The sequence below is a fragment of the Anser anser genome, assembly GCF_964211835.1.
Source record: "Anser anser genome assembly, chromosome: 1".
In the NCBI taxonomy this organism is placed as follows: domain Eukaryota; kingdom Metazoa; phylum Chordata; class Aves; order Anseriformes; family Anatidae; genus Anser; species Anser anser.
In genome coordinates, this window is record NC_139720.1 from 979,252 (window position 1) to 1,003,196 (window position 23,945).

The 23,945-nt window shown below is 66.9% G+C and overlaps 1 protein-coding gene across 1 annotated transcript in view; it reads left to right on the plus strand.

Annotated features, from left to right (window-relative positions):
• The window catches only part of SND1 (staphylococcal nuclease and tudor domain containing 1), a 118,405-nt gene that overhangs the window by 1,950 nt on the left and 92,510 nt on the right, over positions 1-23,945 (plus strand). The window contains 9 exon segments of the mRNA XM_083819714.1: positions 702-851; positions 1,873-1,993; positions 5,021-5,099; positions 7,886-8,046; positions 8,330-8,421; positions 9,589-9,747; positions 10,144-10,250; positions 10,517-10,607; positions 16,943-17,056. Of these exon segments, the coding sequence (XP_083675840.1) occupies positions 702-851; positions 1,873-1,993; positions 5,021-5,099; positions 7,886-8,046; positions 8,330-8,421; positions 9,589-9,747; positions 10,144-10,250; positions 10,517-10,607; positions 16,943-17,056 (1,074 nt within the window).

The following is a 23,945-nucleotide window of genomic DNA, read 5'->3' on the forward strand; positions in this document are numbered from 1 at the left end:
GGGCCAGCAGCTCGCGGCGTGCCCGAGGGGTTGGTGCCGGGGGTCCCGGTGGGCACCGAGGTGCCCACGAGCCGGTGACGGGTCCCTGATGCGCGAGAGGCGAACGTCCTGGGCTGCGCCGGGCAAAGCAGCGCCTGGAGAACTGGGCCCCGTGTGTGCCCCCGCTACGGGAGGGGCCTGGGCAGGCTGGGGGGAGCCCAGCGCAGGGCCCCCGGGGCGCTGCAGGGCCTGGAGCCCCCCTGCTGCGAGGAGAGGCTGCGGGAGCTGGGGCTGCTCGGCCTGGGTTGGGGGTGGCTCCGGGGGGGCTCCTCCACGGCCCTCGGACCCGCAGGGAGCTGCACGAGGACGGGGCCGGGACCAGGGGCTGGGGGGTCTCCTCCTGGGGGGGGGGTCTCCAAACCCGCCTGGGCGTGGGGCTGGGCACCGGCTGGGGGGGTCCTGCTGGGGCAGGGGAATAAAAATCCCTGCGTCTCCTGCGTCCTTCCCGTTACCTGCCGCGCTGAAACCGCCCCACGAGCAGTGGCGCCGGGCGTTAAGGAGGGGCTGCGATGTTCGGCGTGTCCTGGGCACGGCGTTCCCTGTAACTGCTGCGCGCCATGGCGTGGGGTCGGCCGGGCTGCGTGGGTGGGGGTCCGGGCATTTTGTTGGGGGGGGGCTGTGGTCTCCGCCCGCCTCCCCGCTCACCCTGTGCCTCCCCGCAGGTGCTCTCGGGATGCGCCATCATCGTCCGCGGGCAGCCCCGCGGCGGGCCCCCTCCGGAGCGGCAGATCAACCTCAGCAACATCCGCGCCGGCAGCCTCGCCCGCCGCGCCGCCGCCGGCCAGCCGGACGCCAAGGACACCCCGGACGAGGTGGGTGCCCCCCCCCAGGCACACGTCCCTGCGGTGTGCCCGGGGACCTGGGGACGCGGTGCTGGGGCCTCTCGCTGGCGGTCAGGGAGGAGCTGGAGCAGGGAGAGCTGCCGGGGGTGGATTCACGCCGCGGAGCCCCGCGGGTTTTGCTCCCAGCTCCGGATCTCTCCTCCCGGTGCGCTTTGGTGGCCGCGGTGCGAAGAGCTTCGCCTCTGGCGCCCTGCGTAAATCTTCCTCGCCAACTCTCAGGTCTCCAGGGAGAAGGGGTCTGCACGAGGGCCCCTCGGTGCGGCTGGAGCAGGCTCCTAATTAGCTCTGGGTGGAGGAGCGTTAATCAGAGCGGGGACCAGGATCAGGCTCTGCCCCAGGCTTCGGCCTCTCATGGGGCTCGGTGAGCTCTGGCTGTGGCTGATCGGGGACTCAGGGGACCTGGTCGCAGCCGGTGCTGGCCCTGGCAGCTCCTCTGAAGGCGTGGGGACACGATGTGGAGGTGGCGCTGCTTTTTGGGGTGCCGCTGGAGTGCAGCAGGGGTTGCCCGTGCTGCTGGCTTGGCGCAGTGCTTGGAGGAAGCAGGGTTGGGTAGCAGAGAGCTGAGCCCGGGGCCACCCATCCTCCCAGCCCCGGGGGTGGCGCAGAGCGCTCAGCTAATTGCTCTCCCTGGGGAGTTTGTCTTCTAAACACTGCTTCAGCCGTTAAATGTCACTCTTTTAAAAAATTACGCCTGTCAGTTTTGCTAATTGTTTATTAGCACGTCATGTTCTCTCCTCCGGACCACTTTCTCCACCCACCCGCTTCTGCGGTGGAGTGGGGCTGAGCTCGCCCTGGCGCTGCCGTGAGTCGCGCTCGTGCCTCCGGTGCAGGAGGGATGGGGACGGAGGGACGGGGACGCAGGGACGTGCCGGGCACGGCCACGGATGAGCCGTGCCAGCTCCGCACCCTCACCACGGGCACGGCAGCGTGTGCCAGCCCCGGGCACCCGGGGGGGAGCTGATGTCCGCTGCTTTCCTTCCTTTCCTTCCAGCCCTGGGGGTTCCCAGCCCGGGAGTTCCTGCGGAAGAAGCTGATCGGGAAGGAGGTCTGCTTCACCGTGGAGTACAAGACCCCGCAGGGCCGCGAGTACGGCATGGTGTACCTGGGCAAAGGTGAGCGCGGGGGGTCCGGCGGGCGCGCGCAGAGCTCGGGGCCGGGCTGCTGTCCGAGGAGGGTGGGTGGGATGCGGTGGTCGGTGGCAGTTTTTTTTTTGTCACCCGGTTTCCAGCTTCTCGGCAGGGAGCGATGCCCAGCGGCTGTCCCGGCTGCCCGCGGAGCTGCCGGGGGGTTCCCTCCTCTCTGGTGCCGCCGCTGCGGGCGCGCCTGGGTCGTGGCGCTGGGTGAATCCCCACGGATGTCCGTTTGCTGAACGTTTTGCCATTGTAAATCTCACGCTCGCCTCTGGCAGACGGCCGTCACCTGGAAGGAACCCGTTTACCAGCCCGCTTACCTGCGTCCCCGAGCAGGCGGCAGGGTGCCTGGAGCGCAGCCGCCCAGCCCGAGCCACGCGCAATACCTGCAGGCAGAGCTTTCCCCGGCTCAGGCTAGAAGCAGTTTGGGGTAAATGGCCTTTTTTTGGGGTGTTTGACCCGCTGCTAGCTCAGGCGGGCTTCGCCTCTGGTTCGGTCCCCTGGGGCTGGGCCAGGCAAGCAGCACATGCTGGGGGGCAGTGCCGGGACCTGAGCGCTTACGGGGGGAGAAGGAAAACGCCGAAACTGGGGAGCAGGAGTGGCAAGAGCTCGCGGTGCAGGACTGGTGCTGCTGAGCCATCCCACAGGGAGCACCGTGTCCTGTGTCCCTTGGTGGGGCAGGGGGACACGTAATGGGGCCAGCCACCTCCAGATGCTCGTGGAAGCCTTGTCGTTGGCTTGTTGTCTCTGAGCCTCCGGCTCCTGCAGGATGCTCGCAGGGAGGCTCGCTCTCTCAACGCGGTTGAGGTCGGTCAGTGCAATTAACGCCGCGTTGATCAGAACTTGCAGCGAGCCCTCGGGCAGAGCTGCCAGCTTACCGGGCGGGAAGGACCCGTTCGCGCCCCTGAGGCTCGGGGCAGCCCCAAGGGTGCTGCGCTCAGTTTGAGCGCTTGCTGCGGTGCCAAGTCCCAGCCTGGGCTTGTGGAGGAGTTCTTGGGCCCCGGTCGCCTCTGGGCCCTGATCAGCTCTGGTGAGAGGGGCAGGGAGAAGGCGGCTTGGGGACAGGGGAGTGCGGGCATCCTGCTGCCCTGTACGGTGCTGGGTCGGCTCCTGGTTGAACCCTCAGCTCCCAAGGAGCGGGGACGAGTTGCTCCGCGTGGGAAGTCTCCCAGGGCGCAGCTCGTCCCTCGGTGTGTGCCGTGGGGCTGCCGGGTGGGTGCTCGGGTGCCCCGGGACAGGGCAGGAGGCTCTCCGAGGTGCTCGGGGTGCAGGTTGGCTCCAGCCCGTGCTCCTCGCAGCGTGCCGTGCCGCAGGGAGCTCGGCGGAGCGTGGGAGATGCCAGCACCGGGGCGATGCGAAGGAGACGCATTTGGGGAGGGCGTCCCCTGCGCCCAAACGGTGCCAGGTGAGCCCAAAGCACGGGTAGCTGGGGCAATATTGAGTTGTTCCTGAGCCTGCAGCCTGCTGAGGGCTGCCTGCCGCTGGAGGACACCAGGAGCCCCTGGGGATGTGCGTGCAGGGCGAGCATCCCTTCGGAGAGCTGCTGCTTCCCATCCAGCCGGCGTGCACAGCCTGCCCCTCCGTATGGGACACCCGGCTCAGCACCGAAGGCAGGATGCGGTCGCGTAGCCTGCAACAAATAAATCCTGGAAGGGGTTTTGTTGTCGGGTGACGCCGCGATCAGCCGAAGCGCTCTTGTTTCAGTCATCCGCAGCCTTGTCGTCTGCCACATGAAGGGTTTTTAATGCTGAGCCTCCCGTGTAGGTGTCGTCCTCATTGTTAAATCCCAGCCTGTCACGCCGCTGCGGTGAGAAATGAAGCATGAAATGTTTCCTGATGAAGTTTGTCAAGGTTTAAATGCAATTAATATGGAAGCGCTGCGGCAGCCTCCTCAGCAGCGCTGGGGGGGTCGCTGTGCCGCGGGACGTTGAGGTGGGCCACTGCCGGGGGTCCGGGAGCACCGCTCCCTGGGGACATGCGTGGGCACACGGAGCTTTCCCCAAAGGTCGGGAGAAGGTGGAAGTGCTGGGTGAAGTGCAGGGGGGTAATCCTTGACGTGAGGGGGATTGGGGCTGCTGCAGTCCCGGTGTCTGCGTAGGCTTGCGGTGGGGGAGAGCAAAGCCGCAGCCCCTGGTGCCGAGGGAAGGTGTGGGGGGGAGCTGGGGGGGCTCACAGGATAGAGCATCCCACGTTGGAAGGGACCCACGAGGATCATCGAGTCCAGCTCCTGGCCAGGTCTCCTCCTGGGGGGTCTCCAAACCCACCTGGACGTGGGGCTGGGCACCGGCTGGGGGGCTCTGCTGGGGCAGGAGGACACCAGGTGCCCCCAGGCTCGGCCCGGCTGCGATCCCATGAGAAGTCGCTGGCAGCATCAGTGCTGCAGCCCCTGCCTGAAATTGCGAGAGCCCCTTGGATGCCGGGAGGTAGCTGCTTGCTGAGGGGTGCTGGGGGCGTCCCCCTCACGTGCAAACGGTCCTGGCTGCCCCCGAGCCTTGCAGCCGAGCCGGGCGCCAGCCCCTGCTCCTCCTGCTCTCATCTCCTGCCCGGGGAAGCGCCGTCCCGGGGGAGCTCTGCGCCGTGCACGGGTCTGGGGCATGGAGGAGCTGCTGCAGGGCACTCAGCGCAAGGCAGCCGTGGGTCGTGCCGCGGGGCGGTGCGGTTATCGGGCTGGGGTCTGCCCTCGAGGCTCTGATCTCCGTGAGCCCACCTGGGAGGACCGGGAGCTCCCTCCCTGTGTGGTGCTGGGGGTGGTCTCAGTGCCCCCAGCTTCTCCTCTGAACTCACCATGGGGTGGGTGCCTCCAGACCCCGATGGCAGCCTGTGCTGCCTGTCAGCAGAGCCCGGGCCACGTTCAGAGCCTGTCTCGTGGCCCTGCATCCCTCCCCGCTCAGTGAAATCGTCTCGTTCCCGGGCTCCCTGCGGGGACGAGGCCGGTTTCTCTGCGCTCCCGCCTGCGCGGTGCCGTCCGCCCGCCGCGTGCCCCCACTGACTGCTCTCCTCTCCCCGCAGACACGAGCGGCGAGAACATCGCTGAGTCCCTGGTGGCAGAAGGACTGGCCTCCCGCCGGGAAGGGATCCGAGCCAACAAGTACGTATGTGCCCGTGCTGCCCAGCCCCGGGAAGCGGCTCCGCGCTGCGGGGCTCCCACCGCCGGTTATCTGCAGCCGGGCGCCCGCGCTGGGTGCACGGGGCTGAGCCTCGGAGCTGTGGCTTTGTCCTGGCCCTGCGGGGAATCGGTGGCCCCAGAGGGGTCCCAGCTTGGTGCCGGGAGAAGCCCGGCCGTGGCCACCGTGCCGGCAGCCCCGTGGGGGCCGCTGTTACAGGGGCGTGAGCGGTTGCTGCGCCGGCACTATAAATACCGGTGGGACGCTATTTCCATCCTGTGCCTGCTGGGCTGGAAGCTCGCCCGTGTCGCTTCCTAAAACTGTTCCTGGCACACTTGGGTGCTTTCCATCCAGTGTTTTCAGTAGCGCAGCCTGTAAACAGGTATGCGGAGTAAACAGAGCGTGCGCCGCCGAGGGCAGGGACGGGGTGCCTGGTTCCTGGGCTCCCCGGTGCAGGAGCCCTGAGCGCCAGCGGGTCCTGGTCCCCGTATGTCTGGGGACACAGTCCCTGTCCCTGTGCCCAGCCGCCCCCCAGCGCCTTCATGGCCCCTGCCTGGGCCCGTAGGGCCTGCGTGACCCACGGGAATTAAGGCTCAGCTGTAGCATGGTCGGGGTGTGCGATGGGCACCCTGCGTCCCCCCGTGCTGGGCACCAAGGGCTCCGCTGTGACCCGTGTGGTGAGCCTGGCCCCGGGAGGTGGCACGGGGCTGTGCAGGACATCGGGGACGTGCCCCGTGCTGGTGGGAGAGCAAGTGCAGCCAAGCAGCCCCCTCGCAAGGGTCTCACAGGGCACAACCACGTTCATGGGGTGCACGAGGATCAGCTGGAGCCAGCTCCTGCTCCGGTGCTGTGGGCTCCCACCTCTGGCACCTGTGGGGAAGGTAGCAGTGAAGGTGAGCATGGGGCTGGCACCCTGCTGGGGTTTCTGCTTTGGGTCACTTGCTCGCAGCATGTGGCCGTGCTGCTGTGACAGCCGGAGGAAGCTGTCACCGTGCAGGGACACCACGGGGACGTCAGGGCCGGGGCTCCCCTGCGTGCCGGGCACCGGGGCGCAGACCGGGCAGGACCTCAGCTCCTCCACCACCGATGCGGGCACCGACCTTCAGCGTGGCTGCTGCCCCGCGGCCGGGGGCTGTGGCTGTGCAGCAGGGAACTGGCAGCCCTCGCTCCCTGGAGCGCCTGTGATGCCTGCTGGCCACGGGACGACGTTCGTCAGCCCTTGCGTTTTGGGCAGGCGGTGCTGGAAGGACCCAGCCAGGCAGGTGCCCCGTGGTGCTGTGCCTCGCTGGTGGGTTTGGGTCTGTGCGTGGTGCGCCGGGGGGCCTGGGAAGCAAACGGCACCGCGGGTTGGGGGCAGCCCAGCTCTTTGGACCCCGGGCTGCTCCTTTCACCCCCCCAGGGACAAGACCCTTCAATGCCACGGCCCCGCAGCTACCCTAGGCCAAAATCCCCGAGGCAGGAGGTGCTCGCTGCCCACCCCAGGGCAGGCAGTGGCATGGGGACGTCCCCGAGGAGCTGGGGAAGCGATGGCATGGCTGTGACTTGTCCCTGCTGTCCCAGCAACGTTCCCCCCCCCGAGGGGAGGCGTGGAAGGAGGTCGCGGCGCAGTCTGGGCGCTGTTGTGCTGCGCTCAGGGTTGTGGTGCTCGCGCCAGGGGACCTGGGCCACGGGGACCTTCTGGTGGCCTCGGGCTCGCCGGGCTTTGTCCCCTCTGCTCCAGCAGTCGCCTGCTGTGAGGCCGGGGCGCGGGGCGTGCGGCCACCCCGGTCTGCGCGGTTCCGCTGGAGTACGGCAGTCCCCGCAGGACCCAGCTTCCTGCAGTTAAACACTGCCTGGGGCTTGTTGCTGCGCAGAGCTCGCTCTCCTAATTCAAAGGACGCGTTAATTAACGGGTGCATGAGGAGCCTCAGCCCTCAGCTTACCAGGCGCAGGCAGAGGAGGCGGCTGGAGGTGCTGGGTGAGCCCCGGGGGTGCCGGGGAGCTGCTGTGCCCCCCGCTCTGCTGCCCCCCTGGGGCGCAGGTATTTAGAGCCAGGCACGTTTACCTGGGGGCTCCCGGTCCGCGGGGCCGCTCAGCTTCTGCGCGGAGCTCGGGATCCCTCAGGTTGCAGCTTTGCCCTCAGACGAGCCGAGGAACGATGAACCCAGAATATCCCAGGGTGTGTTTAACGGAGTGTGAGGGCGCTTGGCAGCGCTCTCCTTCGTCAGGGACTCGGTCCCCTCGGTGTGGAGAGACGCCTGCTGCTGCCTCCTGGCTTTGGAGGCCGCCTGCTGCTCGCCCCGGGCCGTTTGTGCTCCCGGTGAGCCGCTGGCAGCAGCCTTGGCTCCACGGCCCTCGCTCCCAAACCAGGCGCTGGTGGCCGGGGCTGCCGCTGCCCTGCCGCAGGGTCAGGACCTGCAGGGTCAGGACCTGCGCCCGAACCTCCCCATGCACAAAACCAACCTCGAGAGGGGCTGTGCAGCTCGCACCTTCGCTGTCCTGTTGTAGCTGGGGTGTATGTGGCCAGCAGCGGCACGCCCTGCGTGCTGGGTGCCGGAGAGACTTCGATTTACGGAGCGTCGCTGTCAGACGCATAAAGCATCGCTCACCCGGGCTGTGCCCTCCCTAGACTCGAGTGTTCAGATTGCTAAAGCATCCAGAAAAGTGCCTGAGAGATGGATGTCCCCGGGGGTAAAACACGCAGGACCCGCCAGCGCCCTGCCCGCTGGTCCCTGCGCCCGCTGAGCGCCGTGGCTCTGCCCTGACCTGGTTTTTGTCCCGCTCCTTGCAGCCCTGAGCAGAGCAGGCTGGCGGAGCTGGAGGAGCAGGCCAAGAGCGCCAAGAAGGGGATGTGGAGCGAGGGCACGGGCTCCCACACCATCCGGGACCTCAAGTACACCATCGAGAACCCCCGGCACTTCGTGGACTCCATGCACCAGAAGCCGGTCAATGGTGAGCTGGTGGCCGTGGGGACGTGGTGGTGGCTGGGGCTGCGTCTCCCTGCCTGCTCTGCGGTTTTGTGGCTGGCCCCGTCCGTGGCTTGTGGGACCTGCCTGTCCCCAAAGCTGCACGCGCGGCGCTGCACGCTGCTGTGATGCTGTCCTTGGCTTTGTACGAGCACGGCGCTCACCGTGCAGCAATATGTGGCTTTGGGGATGGAGGGGGACAGCTCTGGCTCTGCAGCCCCTGCTGAGCCCCTCCGCGGCCAGCACCAACCTCTGCTCTCGTCCTGCAGCCATCATAGAGCACGTCCGGGATGGCAGCGTGGTGAGAGCCCTCCTCCTCCCGGACTACTACCTGGTCACCGTCATGCTCTCGGGGATCAAGGTGAGGTGTGGCCGCTGTCACCTGCCTGCTTGTCGTGCTTGCTGTCACCTCTCTGCTCTTGGCACCGGGACTGGTGCGAGCCTCCGAGGGGCCTTACCCACACCCGCTGCTCCCCCGGCCATCGGGTGTCCTCCGGCACCGTGCTTGGCACAACCCCTGGGGTGCGCACACCGTTGTGGGGCCGTCACTTGGGGTCAGCAGGTCCCAGCTCCGTGCTGCGCGAGGTACGGGATGCCCTGGGAGGGTCCCGGGCAGCTGGGGGAGGGATGGCCCCGTCCCATCAGGAGGGCTCAGCCCCTGCGTGGCTGTTGGCATCTGCGTGGTGGGGGGATTTGGGGGCAGCCGGGAGCAGCCCTGCCCGGGTTCTCCCCGCTGCTGGGGGCTGCTGCTCGGCGCGCTCTGGGTGCGCCCTTTGCTGCAGCACTGGTGATTTTTTTTTTTATTTGCTTTTTTCCCCTTGCCTTTTGAACCTTGCTGTTTTCCTTGCCATCCTCAGCAGGACTGCACTGGGAGTTTGTTTCCGTGCCCTGGTTCACTCCTGGCGGTGTTTGCTGGGGCGGGTAAAGGGCTGTGTCAGCACAGAACGGCCGGAGAGCATCGCTGTGCACACATCCCCGGTCCCTCTCTGCCAGGCTGCAGCCGGAGCTCGGGGCACTTGGGGTTTTCCTCCTCCACTTCTGCGATGCTGAGCCCGACCTGAGTCTTGTGCTCACGGCTCCTCTCCACTTTTTTCCTGGGGAGCCAGCACGGGGAGAGGCCCCCTGGGGTGCCTGCGGAGCTGCTGCGTCCTCCCCACGGCCCCGCTGCTGCCAGGACCGGTCCGTCCCTGGCAGCTCTGCCGGCTCCTGCCCCATCTGCCCTCCGTGAGCACCCCATTTTAAGCTCAGTTTCCTGAGCAAGCAGGGACTCCCCGAGGTGCCTTGGCGGGGAGGATGGGCTGGACCAGGTGTCGTAACCCTTTAGAGCCTCCTGACTTTGGGGCATGGGGCTTTTGGGGCCAGCCGAGCTCCGTGCCCGGTCTCGCAGCACGGCTCTGTGCCACGGTGCCCCCGCGGTGCTGCGATCCCGTCTGCGTGGGTGACGTTCCCTCCCCCTTGCCGAGGTTTTTGGGGCCCACCTCGTGCTGTGGGAACCCTCCCGTGCCCTGACCATGTCCCTGTGCCGCAGTGCCCCACGTTCAAGCGGGAGGCGGACGCCCCGGAGGTCCCCGAGCCGTTTGCGGCCGAAGCGAAGTTTTTCACGGAGTCGCGGCTGCTGCAGAGGGACGTGCAGATCGTGCTGGAGAGCTGCCACAACCAGAACATCCTGGGCACCATCCTGCACCCGGCAAGTGGGGGTGGTGAGGGGCGGGATGGGGGCTGCCGGGATGCTCTTCGTCCCCTGCTGGAGATGCTGGAGCTTGCTGCGAGGTTCTGCTGCCTCCACGGGGCCCGGAGCAGCGCCGCAGGGCTGGGAGCCGTGCTCTCTGCCAGGGGATGTAGGAGGGCACGGGTCCGTTTGAGCAGAGTCCTGTGGTCTTCTGGGGTCGCATCCTTTGATAGCCCTCGGGGTGCTGTGGGCCAGGCCTTGCATCGTTTGTGGGCACTGGGGACCCATGGCAGCGAAGGGGCCGCGCAGGACGCGTGAGCTCCGCGCTGCAGGACTCAGCGCCGGGGCAGGGCAGGATAAATCCTGATGCCGTGGGGCCCCGCGTGCGAGCGTGCGTCTCCTCCCCGTCCGCAGAACGGCAACATCACCGAGCTGCTGCTGAAGGAGGGCTTCGCCCGCTGCGTGGACTGGTCCATCGCCGTCTACACCCGCGGGGCCGACAAGCTGCGCGCGGCCGAAAGGTGAGCCCGGGGCTGCGGCGCTGCCAGTGGGCGCGCGGGGTGCTGGGCCCCTTCCCCATCCACGCACACCGGGCGTCCCTGGTGTCGCTGTGCCGAGGCACGGGCAGGCTCTGGCTTGGAGCAGCCCTTACCACTTGCCAATGCCCTCTGGAATAGAAAAAGAAAGGCGGCAGCTTTGTGCCCGGTGCTGCCGCTGCGGCGCGCCCGTCCCTGCTGGGGACCCCCTGCCCGGGCATCACGGGTGCCTCCCCCCCCCCCCCCGCCAGGTTCGCCAAGGAGCGCAAGCTGAGGATCTGGAGGGACTACGTGGCCCCCACGGCGAACCTGGACCAGAAGGACAAGCAGTTTGTGGCCAAGGTGGGTGCCTGGCGGAGCAGGGCAGGGATGGGTGCTGGGCTGCCTCTGCCGGCTCCTGCGTGTGGTCGGAAAAAGCCTCGGAGCTGGGCTCTGCCCCCGCTGTGCCTGCGGCTTCGATTCCCCTCCGCGGACCCCCTGGGTGCCCCCCGGCATTGGGCTGCCCTCTGTGGGTCGGAGCCGGGGTTTAATGGCACGGTGGGGTGACCGGCCCAGGTGATGCTACATCCATGCAGCCCGTAGTCGGGGCTCAGCCATGTCCCTGCACCGTGTTTGGGGTGGGGAGCGGTGAAAGAGGGCAGAGGGAGGGGGCTGGGGGCTGTGGACAGGCTGGTGGGCACCCTTGGGTACCGCAGGGACGCTCTCGCTCTGGCTGCAGGGGGCTGGGCGCAGCAGAGCTTCCCCTTCCCATCACGGGGGCTCCGTGCCCCTGCCACAGCCCCTTCCCTGCATGCTCGGTGCGGGGCCGCCGTCCTGAAGCCGTGCCCGCGCTTTCCCCAGTGAGGTTCGGTCGCTGTTGGCAGCGGTGCCGTGCCCGGGAGGCTGGGAGGGCAGCGGAGCGGGGCTGACCGGGCGCTGTGCCTGCCCCGGGCGCGTGTCCCTGCGGCAGGGAGCCCCGAGCCGCCGGGTGCTGAGCCGGGTGCTGAGCCGGGTGCTGAGCCCCGCTAGGTGGTGCTGCCGGCTCGCCCAGCCGCCGGGCTGCAGCTGGGCTGGGAGCCCTGGGAAATGCGCAGTTGGATTTCTTGGGAAGCGAGCTCAGCCCCCGCGCCGGGTGGCGCTGGGTCACATCCTGCCTCGCAGCCGCCTCCTGAGCGCCAGCTCCTTGTTTTTCCCCCCCCGTGTGGAGGGGGCGGGGGGGGGGACCCGAAGGGCCCCGGGTGGGAGGCACCCGAGAGCGGGGTGTCCCCGTGTCCTGCCCAGCCGCTGCCCTGGGGGCTGCTCCCCCCCTGCTTTGGGGCTCCCGGCTGCGGGAGGAATTAGGGGGCGATGCGGGGCGCGGGGCCGTGCCCGGCCGCGGTGCTGAGCGCCGCTGGCTCAGGGAGCGGTGCCGGTGCCGAGCAGGGCGAAGTGAGGAGCTCCCGCGCCTGGTCCTGTCTCGAAGGCGCGATCCAGCAGGCGCAGTTATCTCATCCGCCGGAGGCACGGCGCTGTCGCTGGTCCCCGTGTGACAGCCCCTGTCCTGCAGGGCGAGGGCAGGGAGGTTCTTGCTCACGCGCTAACTCCGAGATGAGGTGCGCTCCCTTCTCCCCAGGTGGCCGTTTGTCAGCTCCAGTAAGGCCGGAGTGATAGCAGAGGTCCTGAGCACTTCCTCGCCCAGGGTGGGGGGCGAAGGCTTCGCTTCGCTTTTCCCTTTCAAGCGGTGGACGAACGCGTCCTGAGCGCCGACCCCGGGGGGCTCCTCGGAGGCCGGAGCTGCGAGACCCCTCCCGGAGCACGGCGGTGAGAGCCCCTGGCAGGGAGGAGAGGCACGGGGGGGGGGGGACCCCTGCCCAGGTGCCGCCGTGATGGTGAGCGCCCGGCGCCCCGTGCAGGGCAGGGGAGCGCCGTGTGTCGGCGCTGGCGGCCCCGCAGCGCGATCCTGCGCTGGCAGAGGCTGCAGACGCAGCCCGCGCCAGGACCAGACGCGGGGGGCATTAGTCATGCTTTGCTCAGCAGCTTGCGGAGGGGGCGGATGGATGCTCCTGGCATTTCCAAGACGCCCGTCATTTTGTCGAGCAGCTCTCGCGTGCGAGCTGGGGCGCTGCCGGGGAGCTGCAGCAGGCAGGGCTCTCGTCCCGAGCCCCTGGGCACCGCTGTGGGGCAAAGCGGCGAAGATGCTGGGGGTGTGGGGGTGCCCCCGTCCCTGGGGGCGCCCCCGTCCCTGGGGGCGGCGTGGGGGGGGGCAGTGCATCCCACCTGGGGGTCCGAGCCCTCTCCCTGGGCTAGGATGGGCGAAGCGCAGGGTGCATCCCAAGCGGGCACCCCGTCTCTGGGAGCGGGGCACCCAGGGTTGCCCCCAGTCCTGGGCACGGCCCCTTGAGCCCCCTGCTCGCCCCCCCAGCTTTATGCAGCCCTAGGGGGAGGGGATGCGTTCCCCCCCGGGAGCACGGCTCTGGTGCAGTTGGGCTGCGCTCGCTCCGCAGGAGGGGCCCCGAACACCGCGTCGTGCCCCCTGCTTCCCAGCAGCAGAAAGTCTCTGCCTGTGCTTAAAAACTGCTTCTGATGCAGGAACGCGCAAATCAGCATTTAGGGAGCAGTCAGCCAGAGCCCCCCTGGGCGATGTCGTTTTTGCAGTGTCAATTTTTGGTCCTTTTCCCTCCCCGAGAATTGCAAGTGACAGGGAAAATCAGGACAAATGCCTGCGCGCTCGGAAGCGCAGGAGCTTAAACGCGACTTGGGCGCGCGCCCGGTGCCGCACGCAAGGGGCCATAAACACCCATCAATCCTCGTAGCCCGGGGTGCCGCGCGCAAGGGGCCGTAAACGCCCATCAGTCCTCACAGTGCCCAGGGGGCTCTGTGGGGTGCAGCCTCGCACCGCGGAGGTGGTGGGTGAGGGGCTTCGGGTGGCCAAGCTGTGGTGGCAGAAGCGACTCGCCCGCTCCTGGGGGGCGGCGGGCGGGAGGGGAAGGTCCCAACCTGCCCCCGTGGTGCTGAGCAGTGGGCGCAAAGCAGCTGCGGCTGGTTTTTGGGTCCTGCTGCCATGGCGTTGGGCTGTGGTTTGGAACGAGGGCTGGTGTTGTGAGCGGAGGGCTTGGTTCGGGCAGGGGCGAAGTCTCGGTCCCAGCTGTGGACTCGCTGCCTATAAACGGTGGAGCGAGTGGCGAGAAGAAAAGAGGTGGGATAAAAATGCGAAGAGACGGGAGGCTTTCTTCAGAATTTCCTACGTCAGCTTGTCTTAGAGCACCCAAGAATTTGGGGCAGCGTTGCTTGGAGCTGAACGCATCACGCTTGCAGCTAGGCCGTGCCAAAAGCAGTTTGCGGCACAGCTTTCTCTCTTTCTCTGCGGCTCCCGGGGCTGTGAGGGCTCGGGGAGGGCTCTGCCCCCTCTGCACCCCGCGGGGCAGGATCAGCTCCCTGCCAGCGAGGGGCTGGGGACGCTGAGGAAGAGCAGAGGGACGGCAGCAGCGCTCGCCTGGGGCCCTGGGTGCCCGGGGAGCTGTCACCGTGTGTCCCCCCGTGCGCCCGGCTGGGGGCTGTGCGCGGTGACCCCGGGCATCCCTCGGGGACTGCACGGGGAGCTCGGGGGGCCCCAGCCAGGCTGGCTGCGCGCGTCGTGCCCTGCCTTGCGCTGTGGGTCGGCTCCAGCCGTTCTGCAAAATGGAGAAAAATGGGGAAAGCGGTTGCGGATGAGCTCCCAGCGTTGTGGATTTTATTTTATTTTTTTTCCCCTTTCCAAACCGCTTAGACCGTTTATCATGGCCAAATCATCTCAAATCTCGGCAGAATCTGCCAAAGCAAGTCTGGGGAGTTGCTCTCCTCCTGGAGTTGATTGCAAAAGCACGCCAAAACCTCTCCAAGAGCCGTTCCCCATTTGGGGAACCAGGGTAGGGGGTAAGGGGATGGTGGTGGGCATGCAGGGCTCTGGCTCCCCAAAAAATCACCGTGCCCATCTCACGAACTCAGCGCGTGGGCACGGAGCAGCGGTCCCCCCCCCCGCTGTGGGGACAGCCCCTGCCCCATGGCCTGTCCCCGAGCCCTCTCCCAGGAGCGCTGCCATAACGAGCTGCCCTCGTTAGCGCGGGGAGGGGAGCGCAGCAGCCTCCGTGGGCAGCCCTGGGGCCCTGCCAGGCTCCTGCGTGGCCCCGCGGCAGCTGGGAGAGCCGTGAATGGGCTCCTCTGTTCCCCGGCATGCAGCCAGGGCCAAGCGGTGGAAGGAGGAGGCAGCAGCGCTTCGGAGGCCGGCCTCTCCCCGTCCTGGGGGTCCCCAAGGGGTGCCCTGTGCAGCCTCCTCGCCCCCGCGGTGCCCCCCAGCAGCCGGGTCGGGGCCGGTCCCTGCCCGGGGAGCAGCCTCTCGGCTGGACGCAGCTCTCGCTTGTTGCGAGGCTCTGGCTTGGAAAATTGGAAACCTTGTTGGGAGCAGCGCTTGCAGCGAGAGAAACTTGTCGTGTGAAAAATAGTCACTGCCTGCTGCCCTCACCTTCGTGTGCAGGTGGAGGGGCGAGGGGAGGAGGATGCCCGGGCTCGGCGAGGTGCCCCCGGCCCCGCTGGGGGAAGGCTGGGTCGGGGGGGGAGCGGCACCGCGGCACGCAGGCTCCTCGAGCAGCAGCTGCGGAGATTTAAAGAAAAAAAAAAAAGAAATCCTTTCAATCCGTTTATCAAAGTGCCTTTCTGAGGCAGGTGAAGCCACAATAAATATTGGATAAAGGAAGCTGTCCACAGCGAGCTGAGGAATTGTGAGCAAGAAAAATGGCCCCGTGCCTGAGCTGTGCTGAGCCTCGGGGTTTTGCTGCCAATCTCCTCGGCCCGGCGGGGGCTGCGGGCGCGGGGTCTTGGGGCAGGGGCAGGAGCGGCCATCCCCAGATGGAGGGGAGAGGCCTGCCCTCGCTCTGTGAACCGATGCCCACGGAGAGGGGACGCCACCGTGCAGAGCAGCTCGGGGAGCACCCGTGTGGGGTCACCCAGCTCGCCCTGCCCTTACGGGGAGCCCCCATGGTGCCGCAGACCAGACGTGACCTGACCGCTGCTCCCTGCGCTGCCGCGCGTGATGGAGGTGTGCTACAGCAGGGGGTTTGTCCCCAAATCTGCCCTGCAGCTCCCCCGCTGCAGCTGCATCTCCCGTCCTGCTTTCTGGAAGGAGCAAGCACGTAACGCGGGGGGGGGGGGGGGGGAGGCTGGGGCCCTTCCCCAGCCCGGTGTAACCGGGGCAGCGAGGCTGGGGCCCCTTCCCGACCCCCGAATGCCCTGAAGCATGAGATGCGATTACTCCGTTCCGCATGCAAACTGCCGTGGGCTCAGCTCTGCCTGCAAAACCTCAGGATCTGCCTCCCTGGAGAGGCGGAGGCTGGGGGCAGGGATGTCCCCCGGAGGGCTTTGCTGTGCCGAGGAGCCCTGGAAATCCTGAGTGTCTGTTTTAATTCTAATTCCTATAATCCTGTTATCCCTTTGACTAAGCACATGGGGAGGGACTGACGTGCCTGCTGGGGCAAAAAGCGCTGCAAGCGGGAAAAGGCCGGTCCCTTCTGAGCTCCCTGCCGGCTCTGGCCACGGGTCTGGGGTGTCTGGGACGGGCACGCAGGGCATGGGTGAGCCTCGCTGGTACCAGCACGTGCTCAGGGAGAGTTTCTGTGGGTCCCGCTAGGCTGATGGTGGCGGTGGGAGCGCCCAGGTGCCTTGTTCTGCTCGTGGAGATGCTCATGGTCCAGGCTGGGGAGCGGTGGTTCATGAAAACCGAGAAGATCACAACAGCAAGCTGGGAGCCTCCTGCCCCCTCCGCCTGCTTGCACGGTCCTGCCTGCCCTTGCCACCAGTTGCTCGCATTAATTTGCTCCCTGGGTGCGCGCAGAGCCACCGGCTGAGCCGCGAGGTCTGTGCTTGCGCTCGCTGCCCTCTGGTCCCGGGACTGATGCACGCACCCGAGCCTTCTGCGAGGTTCGCTCCCTGCGGCCCCGTGGGACCCCCCGCAGGATGGACCCCACCTTGTCCCCTGGTCTCAGGGCTCACGGTGGCACCGTGCCATCGGATGCTGTGCTTCGGGGGCTGCCGTTCCTCCCCTGTGCCGCGGGGCACCGCGGAGGTGAGCGGTGCCTGCCCGCGCTGCCTGGCGCAGCTCTGGGAAATTGGAAACCTTGTTGGGAGCAACGCTTGCAGCAAGAGAAACTTCTCATGTGAAATATATATATGTGTATATGTATGTATCTCCAAGGCTGTGAGGAGTCTGCAGGGCTCCTCCGTTCCCTCGTTGCTCTTCCTCCTGCTCCTCAGCTAACCCGCAGTCGTGCCCTGTCTGCTCCAGCGGCACCGCTGCTGGCACCACGCGTGCAGGGGCCCCTCTGCCCATACGTAAAGCAAAGGTCCCATCACTTGAGAGGGAAGTGGGCATCGCCTTGCTAATCGTCCGTGGTAGATCAGTGCGCCTGTGTGCCGTGGTGTCAGGGGGGAATACTGTGGGGCTCTGACTGGTGCTGAGCTCGCCAGGCTTGGAGAGCAGGATGGTGGACGTGTTGGCGAGCTGTTTGCCCCGGTGAGCCCTGGGCACCCAGGCAAGGCTCAGAGCTGCTCCTCCCGTGCTGGATGGCAGCCCCTGGAGCTGGGGTGGATCGGGAACGTGCCCCGTGCCGGTGCTGTTCGGGGTCGGGGTGCCCTGCGTGTCGTGCTGCCCGCAGGGACGCCGCTCACCGCTGCGCTCTCTCCCTCCCCAGGTGATGCAGGTGCTGAACGCCGACGCCATCGTGGTGAAGCTGAACTCCGGGGACCACAAAACCATTCATCTGTCCAGCATCCGACCCCCCCGGCTGGAGGGGGACAGCACTCAGGTGACCGTGGGGAGGTGGCAGCAGGGCGGGAGGGGGCGTCTGCGGCAGCGTCACCAGTGTCTGTGGCCGTCCCCAGGTGGATTCCCCTCCCTGCGAGCTTCTGCTCAGCGCTGTCCCCTCTCCTGAGGGGAGCCCCCTCTCGAGGGTTGCGGGAACCCTTGGGGAGTTTGCGTGCCCTGCCTGGTGCAGGGAGACGTCAGTCTGCCCCATGCCCTGCCTCGGTTTCCCCTCCTTGGCCTCACGGGAGCCTGTGCCGTGGCACCCGGTGCTTCCTGGCACTTCTGGAGGTGGGAGAGCCGTGTCCTCCGGCCGTGCCCTGATGCCTGCACCGGGCCGTTGAGGTCGGGCTGTGGGGGCTGCTTGGGAACGTGCTGGAGGATGGGGTGGATGACTTGTCCCCAAGGGTCGTGTCCCTTGCTGTGTCCTTGGGGGTCTCCCCCAGCCCTGGGCGTTGGGCAGGGGCTTGCACGTCGCAGTGGCCGTCCCTATCCCCCTCCCCTGCTGTTTGCCCATTGCCAGGGGGCGAAGCAGGAGCCTGTGGGCTGCTGGAGGTGGTGCGCCAACCCCTCTTTGGTTTTCCTTGTCCTCCCTGCCCTTCAGCGAGTGCTCGGCCGCTGTCTGCGGCACCACGGTGTTGGAGGGAGCTCTGCACGGGGCCGTGTTAGTGCTTGTGTGGGGGAAAATAAGAGCTGCTGGCGTCCCGTGACAGGCGGCAGGGCTGGGGTCCCCGTGCAGCCTGGCCCCAAAGCGCCAGGAGCTGATGCAGAAATGCAGAAATTCAGAAATGCTGCGTTGCTTGTGCGTGCCTCGGTCTGCTCTGCGCTGGGTTTCCGTGTCCTGTAAGCGAACGACAGGACTGTAAGTGCCCCAGATAACCCTTGCCATTTGTACACTTTGGCCACACGCTGAGCCTCTGCGTAACCGCGCTCCTGGCGCTGTGCATCACGCGCGTGTGCCGGGACACGAGCCAGGGCGTTGGTTTCATCTCCGCTGTCTCCCTCCAGAAAGGTCGGCAGAGGGGCCGGGGGCACCCGCTGGCGGGGCTGGCACCCGTCGCGCAGGGACAGGAGCCAGGTGCTGCCTGGTGGCGCTGGCTCTGAACCGCTCCAAGAGCCCCGTGGGGCTGGGATTTTCCTGCTGGCTGCTTTTTCCATCCCCCCCCCTCCAGCGGTGGATGCGCTCACGAGGTGCTGAGCTGCCCACCGGGTGCCTGCCTCGCTTGTAGCGGAACCGTCCCCGTCATCCCGCGCCTCCCGAGATGGCGAGGGCTGCTCCTGCCCGCGAGCGAGAGGAGGGGTTTCCAGCTGGGAGCAGGAAGCCGGCCTTCGTGCAGGATTGCGTGAAAGCTGCCTTTTCCAGGGCTGTTTCTCCCCACGCAGCACCGGCTCGCGCACAACGTGGCGTTTTGCGTGGCCGTGCGCGCGCCGCAGCGGCGCCGGGAGCCCCCGAGCGCGTGGAGCCGCGCACGGCTGCGGGGACCGAGCTCGGGTTGCTGTGGGAACCGTAATTTGGAAATTCCTGCCTCCTCGGCTGCTGCCTTGTTTTGTACACACTGAATTATGAATAACTTCCCAGATTAGCCCGTTCCTCCTGCTGTTCCTTTGGCGTCAGAGCTGGGTGGACCGGAGATGCGGCGCGCTGCACGGCGGGGAGGGCGCGGGGCCGGGCACCGGTGCCGGCGGGGGGGGCTGCCCCGGAGCGGCCGTGCCGCGGGGGGAGCGTGGATCATTTGCAGTGGTTGCGGTCTCCAAGGAGACTGCAGAAAGGCTCCCCGCCGCCCACTCCGCTCGTGGAAGCGTTGCTCCTTTTGGAGCGGTGTCCCCACAGCACGGGCAGTCGCGTTCTCCGTGCCTGCCGGGCTCGTCACCGGCCCCACCATGTTGGACAGGCGTACCCCGGGGGTGCCCAGAACGTGGGCTCTGGGGGGCTCCCGACCCCTTCTGCCCTGAATTTGGCCACTTTCTGCCCGCTGCATCCCTGCAGCAGCGGCCTGAGCAGTGGCTGGGGCTGGGCCACCAGCCCGCTGCCGATGCCGCGCCGCCCCGAACCCACTCACCTGCTGCTGGCTTCTGCTTCGAGAAGCTCGTCCGGTGGAAGCGGTGGGGCATTTGGAAGCAGCTGCATCTTTAAACAGCGTCCTGAGATTGCAGGTGCCGGCATCCTGCAGCCAAACCCCCACACCGTGTGTAATCGTGCAGCGCTACGAGGGCGGCGGTGCCAGCGTAACCCCAGGCCGTGCGGCACCCCGCTGCCCGCGTTGTGTCCCCGCACGTCCCCCTCCTGCGCTGGCGGCTTCAGAGCGCGTCCCCGGGGGGGCTGAGCCGTGGCACTGCAGCTCCTGGGCCCCTTTCTCTGAAGGTGGTTGGCAGAGGAGCTGCCCCGTGCCCAGAGAGCATCCTTGCAGCGTGTCTTTGCCTGCCCCCCTTGCTCGGGCAGCCCCCCCCAGGAGGGCACCAGGCCCCTCTCGTGCTGCCGTGCTCCCCGCGCTGTGCTGGGCTGCCCGAGGCTGCTGCCGTGCCCTGCGGGGAGCGCCTCCTGCCACGCTGGCTCGTGGGTGGCTCTGTTAAACCTCATTTCTGTCTTTTTCGTTCTCATCCCTCTTTAGGTCCTCCTGCATTTTCATCTCCGGCTCTGTTTAATGACCTGTGAATGCCATCGGTGAAATGTTTGCCCCCCTCCCCTTCCAGATTTCCCTTTAGAATTTAAAAAGCAAACCAGAGCAGCCCTGGCCAACCAGGCCCGGCCCTTACTGGGGTATTTGCACCCCTCTCCACCTCCACTAAGCAGGTGCTGGGCTTGTGTGCCGTGCTTTGGGGGCTGGCACACGGTGCCAGCACGGCTCCGTGCAGGTGGGGCGCGGGGCGCTTCTGGTGTCGCAGACCCCATCCCGGCTTCCCTTGTGAAGGAGGAGCCTGAGCTCAGAGTGCACGCACGCATGTTTTGGGCTGATTTCAGGTTGTTTTGCAAGGACTGCACGAGTGCCCAGCGTGGGTCTGGCAGCTCGTGGCAGAGCTGCTGGCGTTGTCCTCGTGCGGCCCCGTTGCAGCTCACCTGGGCTCTTTGCAGCCCCGTCCCTGCCCTGGGTCCGGATACGTGCAACCCGTAGTAGGCAGCAAGTAGCTAGCGCGGCTCCGCTGGGGAGATCCGTCTCCATCGCACAGAATGCAAATTGGTCCCTAGGCACCTGATCGAGTGGATGGGAAATGACAAACTGAAAATTCAATGTAATAAAATCCTACAGCCTTTCATCTTCCGCCTTCATCACCCAGCGCGAAATGAATCCTGAGCGCGGGAGCTGATAGCATTTAATATCTCTATTGCTTGTCTCTGTCGAGGAACGTAATGTATTCAGATGAAGATGCATCTCCCACCGCTGCCCAGGTGCTGGGTCTGCAGGTGTGGTGCCAGTGCTGCGGCAGCACGGGGACGATCCCAGGGTCCGGAGCGGGACGCGACGCGGCTCCTTCCCGCGGCGAGCGGCAGCTGGGCTGGCTGGTGTGCCATTCGGGGCAGCACGTGCTGGTGGGCAGCATCAAGGGCTGGGTGTTCACAGCGATCCTTCCCCTTCATCAGCTTAGGGATACGCCGGGTCGGAGCTCGAGGCAGGACCCGGCTTCAGGGCTGAGCCCCAGATGGTGGGCTCGGAGCATGGGGTGCTCTTTGGGCACCCTCTGAGCACCTCTGGGGCGAGCAGGGCACCTCGGGGTGCAGGGAAGCCTCTCCCATTGCTGCGGCTGGTGCCCGTCACCTCGGTGTCCTGCACTACTCAGCCCGTTGGAAGGTTTTGTGGTCTGTCCGTCCGTCCTGGTGACGGGTCTGTCCAGGCAGCTGGAGCGGAGCCCAGTGCTGGGGTTGGTGAGCGTGCGGCTGGCCCCAGGGCTGGGACCCTCTCGGGCTCCTTTCGGCAGCTCCCGTCCACGGCACCGTGCGCAGTGCTCAGGAGGAACTTGATTTCGGCTGAGCTTTTTTAATCAGAAGTTCATTCCCTTGGACAGCTAAATTACAGAAGCTTGTTAGCAGCTCTGTGTTCTAGCAAGCTGTATTTGCTCAATTGATGCAACAGCACTACAAATCTGCTCCGATCCCACGATTTATCTAAATTGATATCTTAATTGGTAGAACTCTTGGAGCGGGGGAATCAGGCACGGGCCCTGGCTCGAGGAGGAAAAAAGCGCAGGGAAGCGGCCCTGCGGGCGGTGCCTGGGGGCCTGAACGGGGCCGGTGCCTCCTGGCGGGAGCGGTGCAGGACACGAGGGCTGCCAGGGCCACGCTGCCCCTGCCTGGCTCCAGAGCTGGAGGGAGGCGGAGGAAGGGGAGCGGGAGCAGCAGTGGGGACGTCCCCGCTCCTCTGCTGCCTGCGCCGCGTCCCCAGCACCTGGGGAAGATCCCTGCTGCCGCCTGCGCCGCGCAGATAAGGCTGCCGGGGCGGCAGGGGCTGGGGCTGCGACCGGGAGGGAGTTCTTCAAGGGCTGCCCGGATGGAGCCGGGCTGGATTTTGTGAGCATCGCAAGCCAAGGCTGCCTGGCTTGCCTTGTTCGCCCTGGGCGCAGGATGCTGCTGTGCCCGTTCCTCAGCCCCAGGCTCTGCCAGCCCCCGCAGCCCCCAGCCGTGCCTCCAGGGCAGCTGCTGCAAGAGCTCGTGCCTGCTCGGAGCTTTCCTGGCACGGTGGCCGCTAACTGCAAGCTCGACGTGCGCCTTGGCGGCCGTCACCGCGCCAGGCAAGCTTAGGGGAACCGTCACTCCCACAAAGCAGTCAGAAGCTGGAAGCGTAGGGAAGCTGGAAATGGCTTCAGAGGTAAAAAACAGATGGATTTGGGGCTGGGTTTTTTTCCTTAGGCTGCTGATAGAGCAGGGAACTTTTGGCTGAGACGGCCCCACGCATCCCCGGGGACCCACCACGAGGTCCCTGCCGGCGGGAGGACTCGCAGCCAGGGATTAGCGGGATCAGAGGAAGGGGGAGCCTGCGTGTGATGGCAGAGCCCCAGCGCCATCAGGCCTAACCTGCTTGGGGGTCTCAGCATCTCCACTTGTCTGAGAGAGGCAGGCACCGTTCCTGCCCGTCCCGGTGAGCGCATGGGGGCACGGTACATCCACTGCTCCCCTACCCCATAGAATCCCAGTTCCCACCGTTCCCCGGGGACTGGTGCCCAGCAGCCCCCACCCACTGGCCGTGTGCCTTCCCCTACCTGGCGTTAGGCTGTCGGAGGCGAAACTGGGACGCCCTGCAACAGGGAGCTGCAGCTGGGTGCTTGCTCGGCGCCTCCCTCCCGCCGAGAGCATCGCTGCCGCGCGCAGCATCCGTGGGAAGCCCCCGCCGCGGGCGCTGGCCGGGCTCCTAGCCCAGAGCTGGCACCGGGGCTGGCTCGCTGCTTCAGCGGGCAGGCAGTCCCCTCTCCTCGCTGCTCAAGGTGAGAAGAGCGCAGGGATGGAAGCCGCGGGGGCAGGATGCTGTGCGCAGCGCACGTGGCCCTGTCCCTCTGCCCAGCCGGGCACGGCGAGTCCCCTGCAGAGAGCAAGGACGCCGGAGGTCGGCGCTGGGGCAGGGACCTGGACTGCAACCAGGCGGCTCCCGGAGGTGCCGCTGTTGGAGCCCTGACGAGGTTTCCCTGTGCCCGGAATCTCTTGTCCAACCTGGCCTCTGCGGCTCGGCGCCGTGACCTCCGCCCCGGCTCCGCCACCTCCCGATGGAAAGCGGACCCCGGGTGAGGGCAGAGCCCGTCTGCGGGACGCCGGGGCGGCTGTCAGGGTCGGTGCCGAGTCCCCGCGGGGATCGCCGAGTCCCCGCACCCCCTCCTTTATCGCTCAGTCTCTCCCACGCTCCAGCAGATTTTAGAAAGAGTAATATTTTACTCAAACCCCATTGAACTGCGGTGCTTTCTCTCTGCTCCTTTCCCTGTCACTTGCTGATTGCCAAGATATTTATGAGAGGCTGGAAGTGCTTTGTAAGAGCGAGCTGCCCAGCTTGCTGCCGGCCGCCTCCAGCACAGCCGGAGCCGCTGACGTCCACGTCGCCCTGGACAGGCAGGAGATGGATCTCGGGGCCAGGAGAAGCCCGCACCCCTCGGGCTGCTGGTTCGGGCTCTGTTGGAGCTGGATTTATGACCCCTTTTAAAATTTGGAAGCAAGCTGTTCAGGAGGGGTCACATCACGCCTGTTTTTAGCTGTTTTGCCCCCAGAAAGGAGCTTTGTCCCACAGTGCTGCGCCCCTTGGTCAGGTCAGGCTGTCCAGGACATGGCTCCGCGCGCTGCGGCTGCTCGGCCGCGGTTTGCAGCTGCCTGCCCGATGCTCTCTGCAGCCAGCCCTCCTGGAGGGGCTGCGTGCGGCTTGGCGGGCGGCGTGACCCCGGTGGGGGGCACCAGGCGGCCCCCCTGCCCCTCCAGCGCTGGGCTGGGGCACAGGAGCTGTGCTGGGATGCGCCCAGGCTGTGGTGAGATGGGTTGTGCGTGGGCTTTCCCCTTCTGGACGCTCGTAGGGCAGCGGCGGCAAGGCTGGGCTGACGCTGTCCATGTCCCCTCCCTGCCCGGCGCCTTGCTGCCGGTCTCTGGCACCAAGCGCCCCCCTGCTGTCTGTCCCCGGGGCATCCAGGCTGCCCCGAGCTTGAGGGCTTTCCATCCCTCGTTCCCTTTGCTTAACGTCTGTCTCCTGGCTTCTCCCGTTGCTTTGGGCCGCTCTCGGCGCCTCCCTCCTTCCACTAACCGAGGAGGGCGGCTCAGCGCAGCGAGCCTTGGAGGAGCCTGCGGGTCCCCAGCTCCACCGCGCTCCCCGGGACCTCCAGCCTGACACCGTCACCCGCAGGAGGTGCGGTGAGGACGTCCCCCGTCCTCTGCAGCTCAGCGCCTGCGAGCGGCACTGGGCTGGGGTCACTGCGCCTGGAGGTGAATCCGAGGC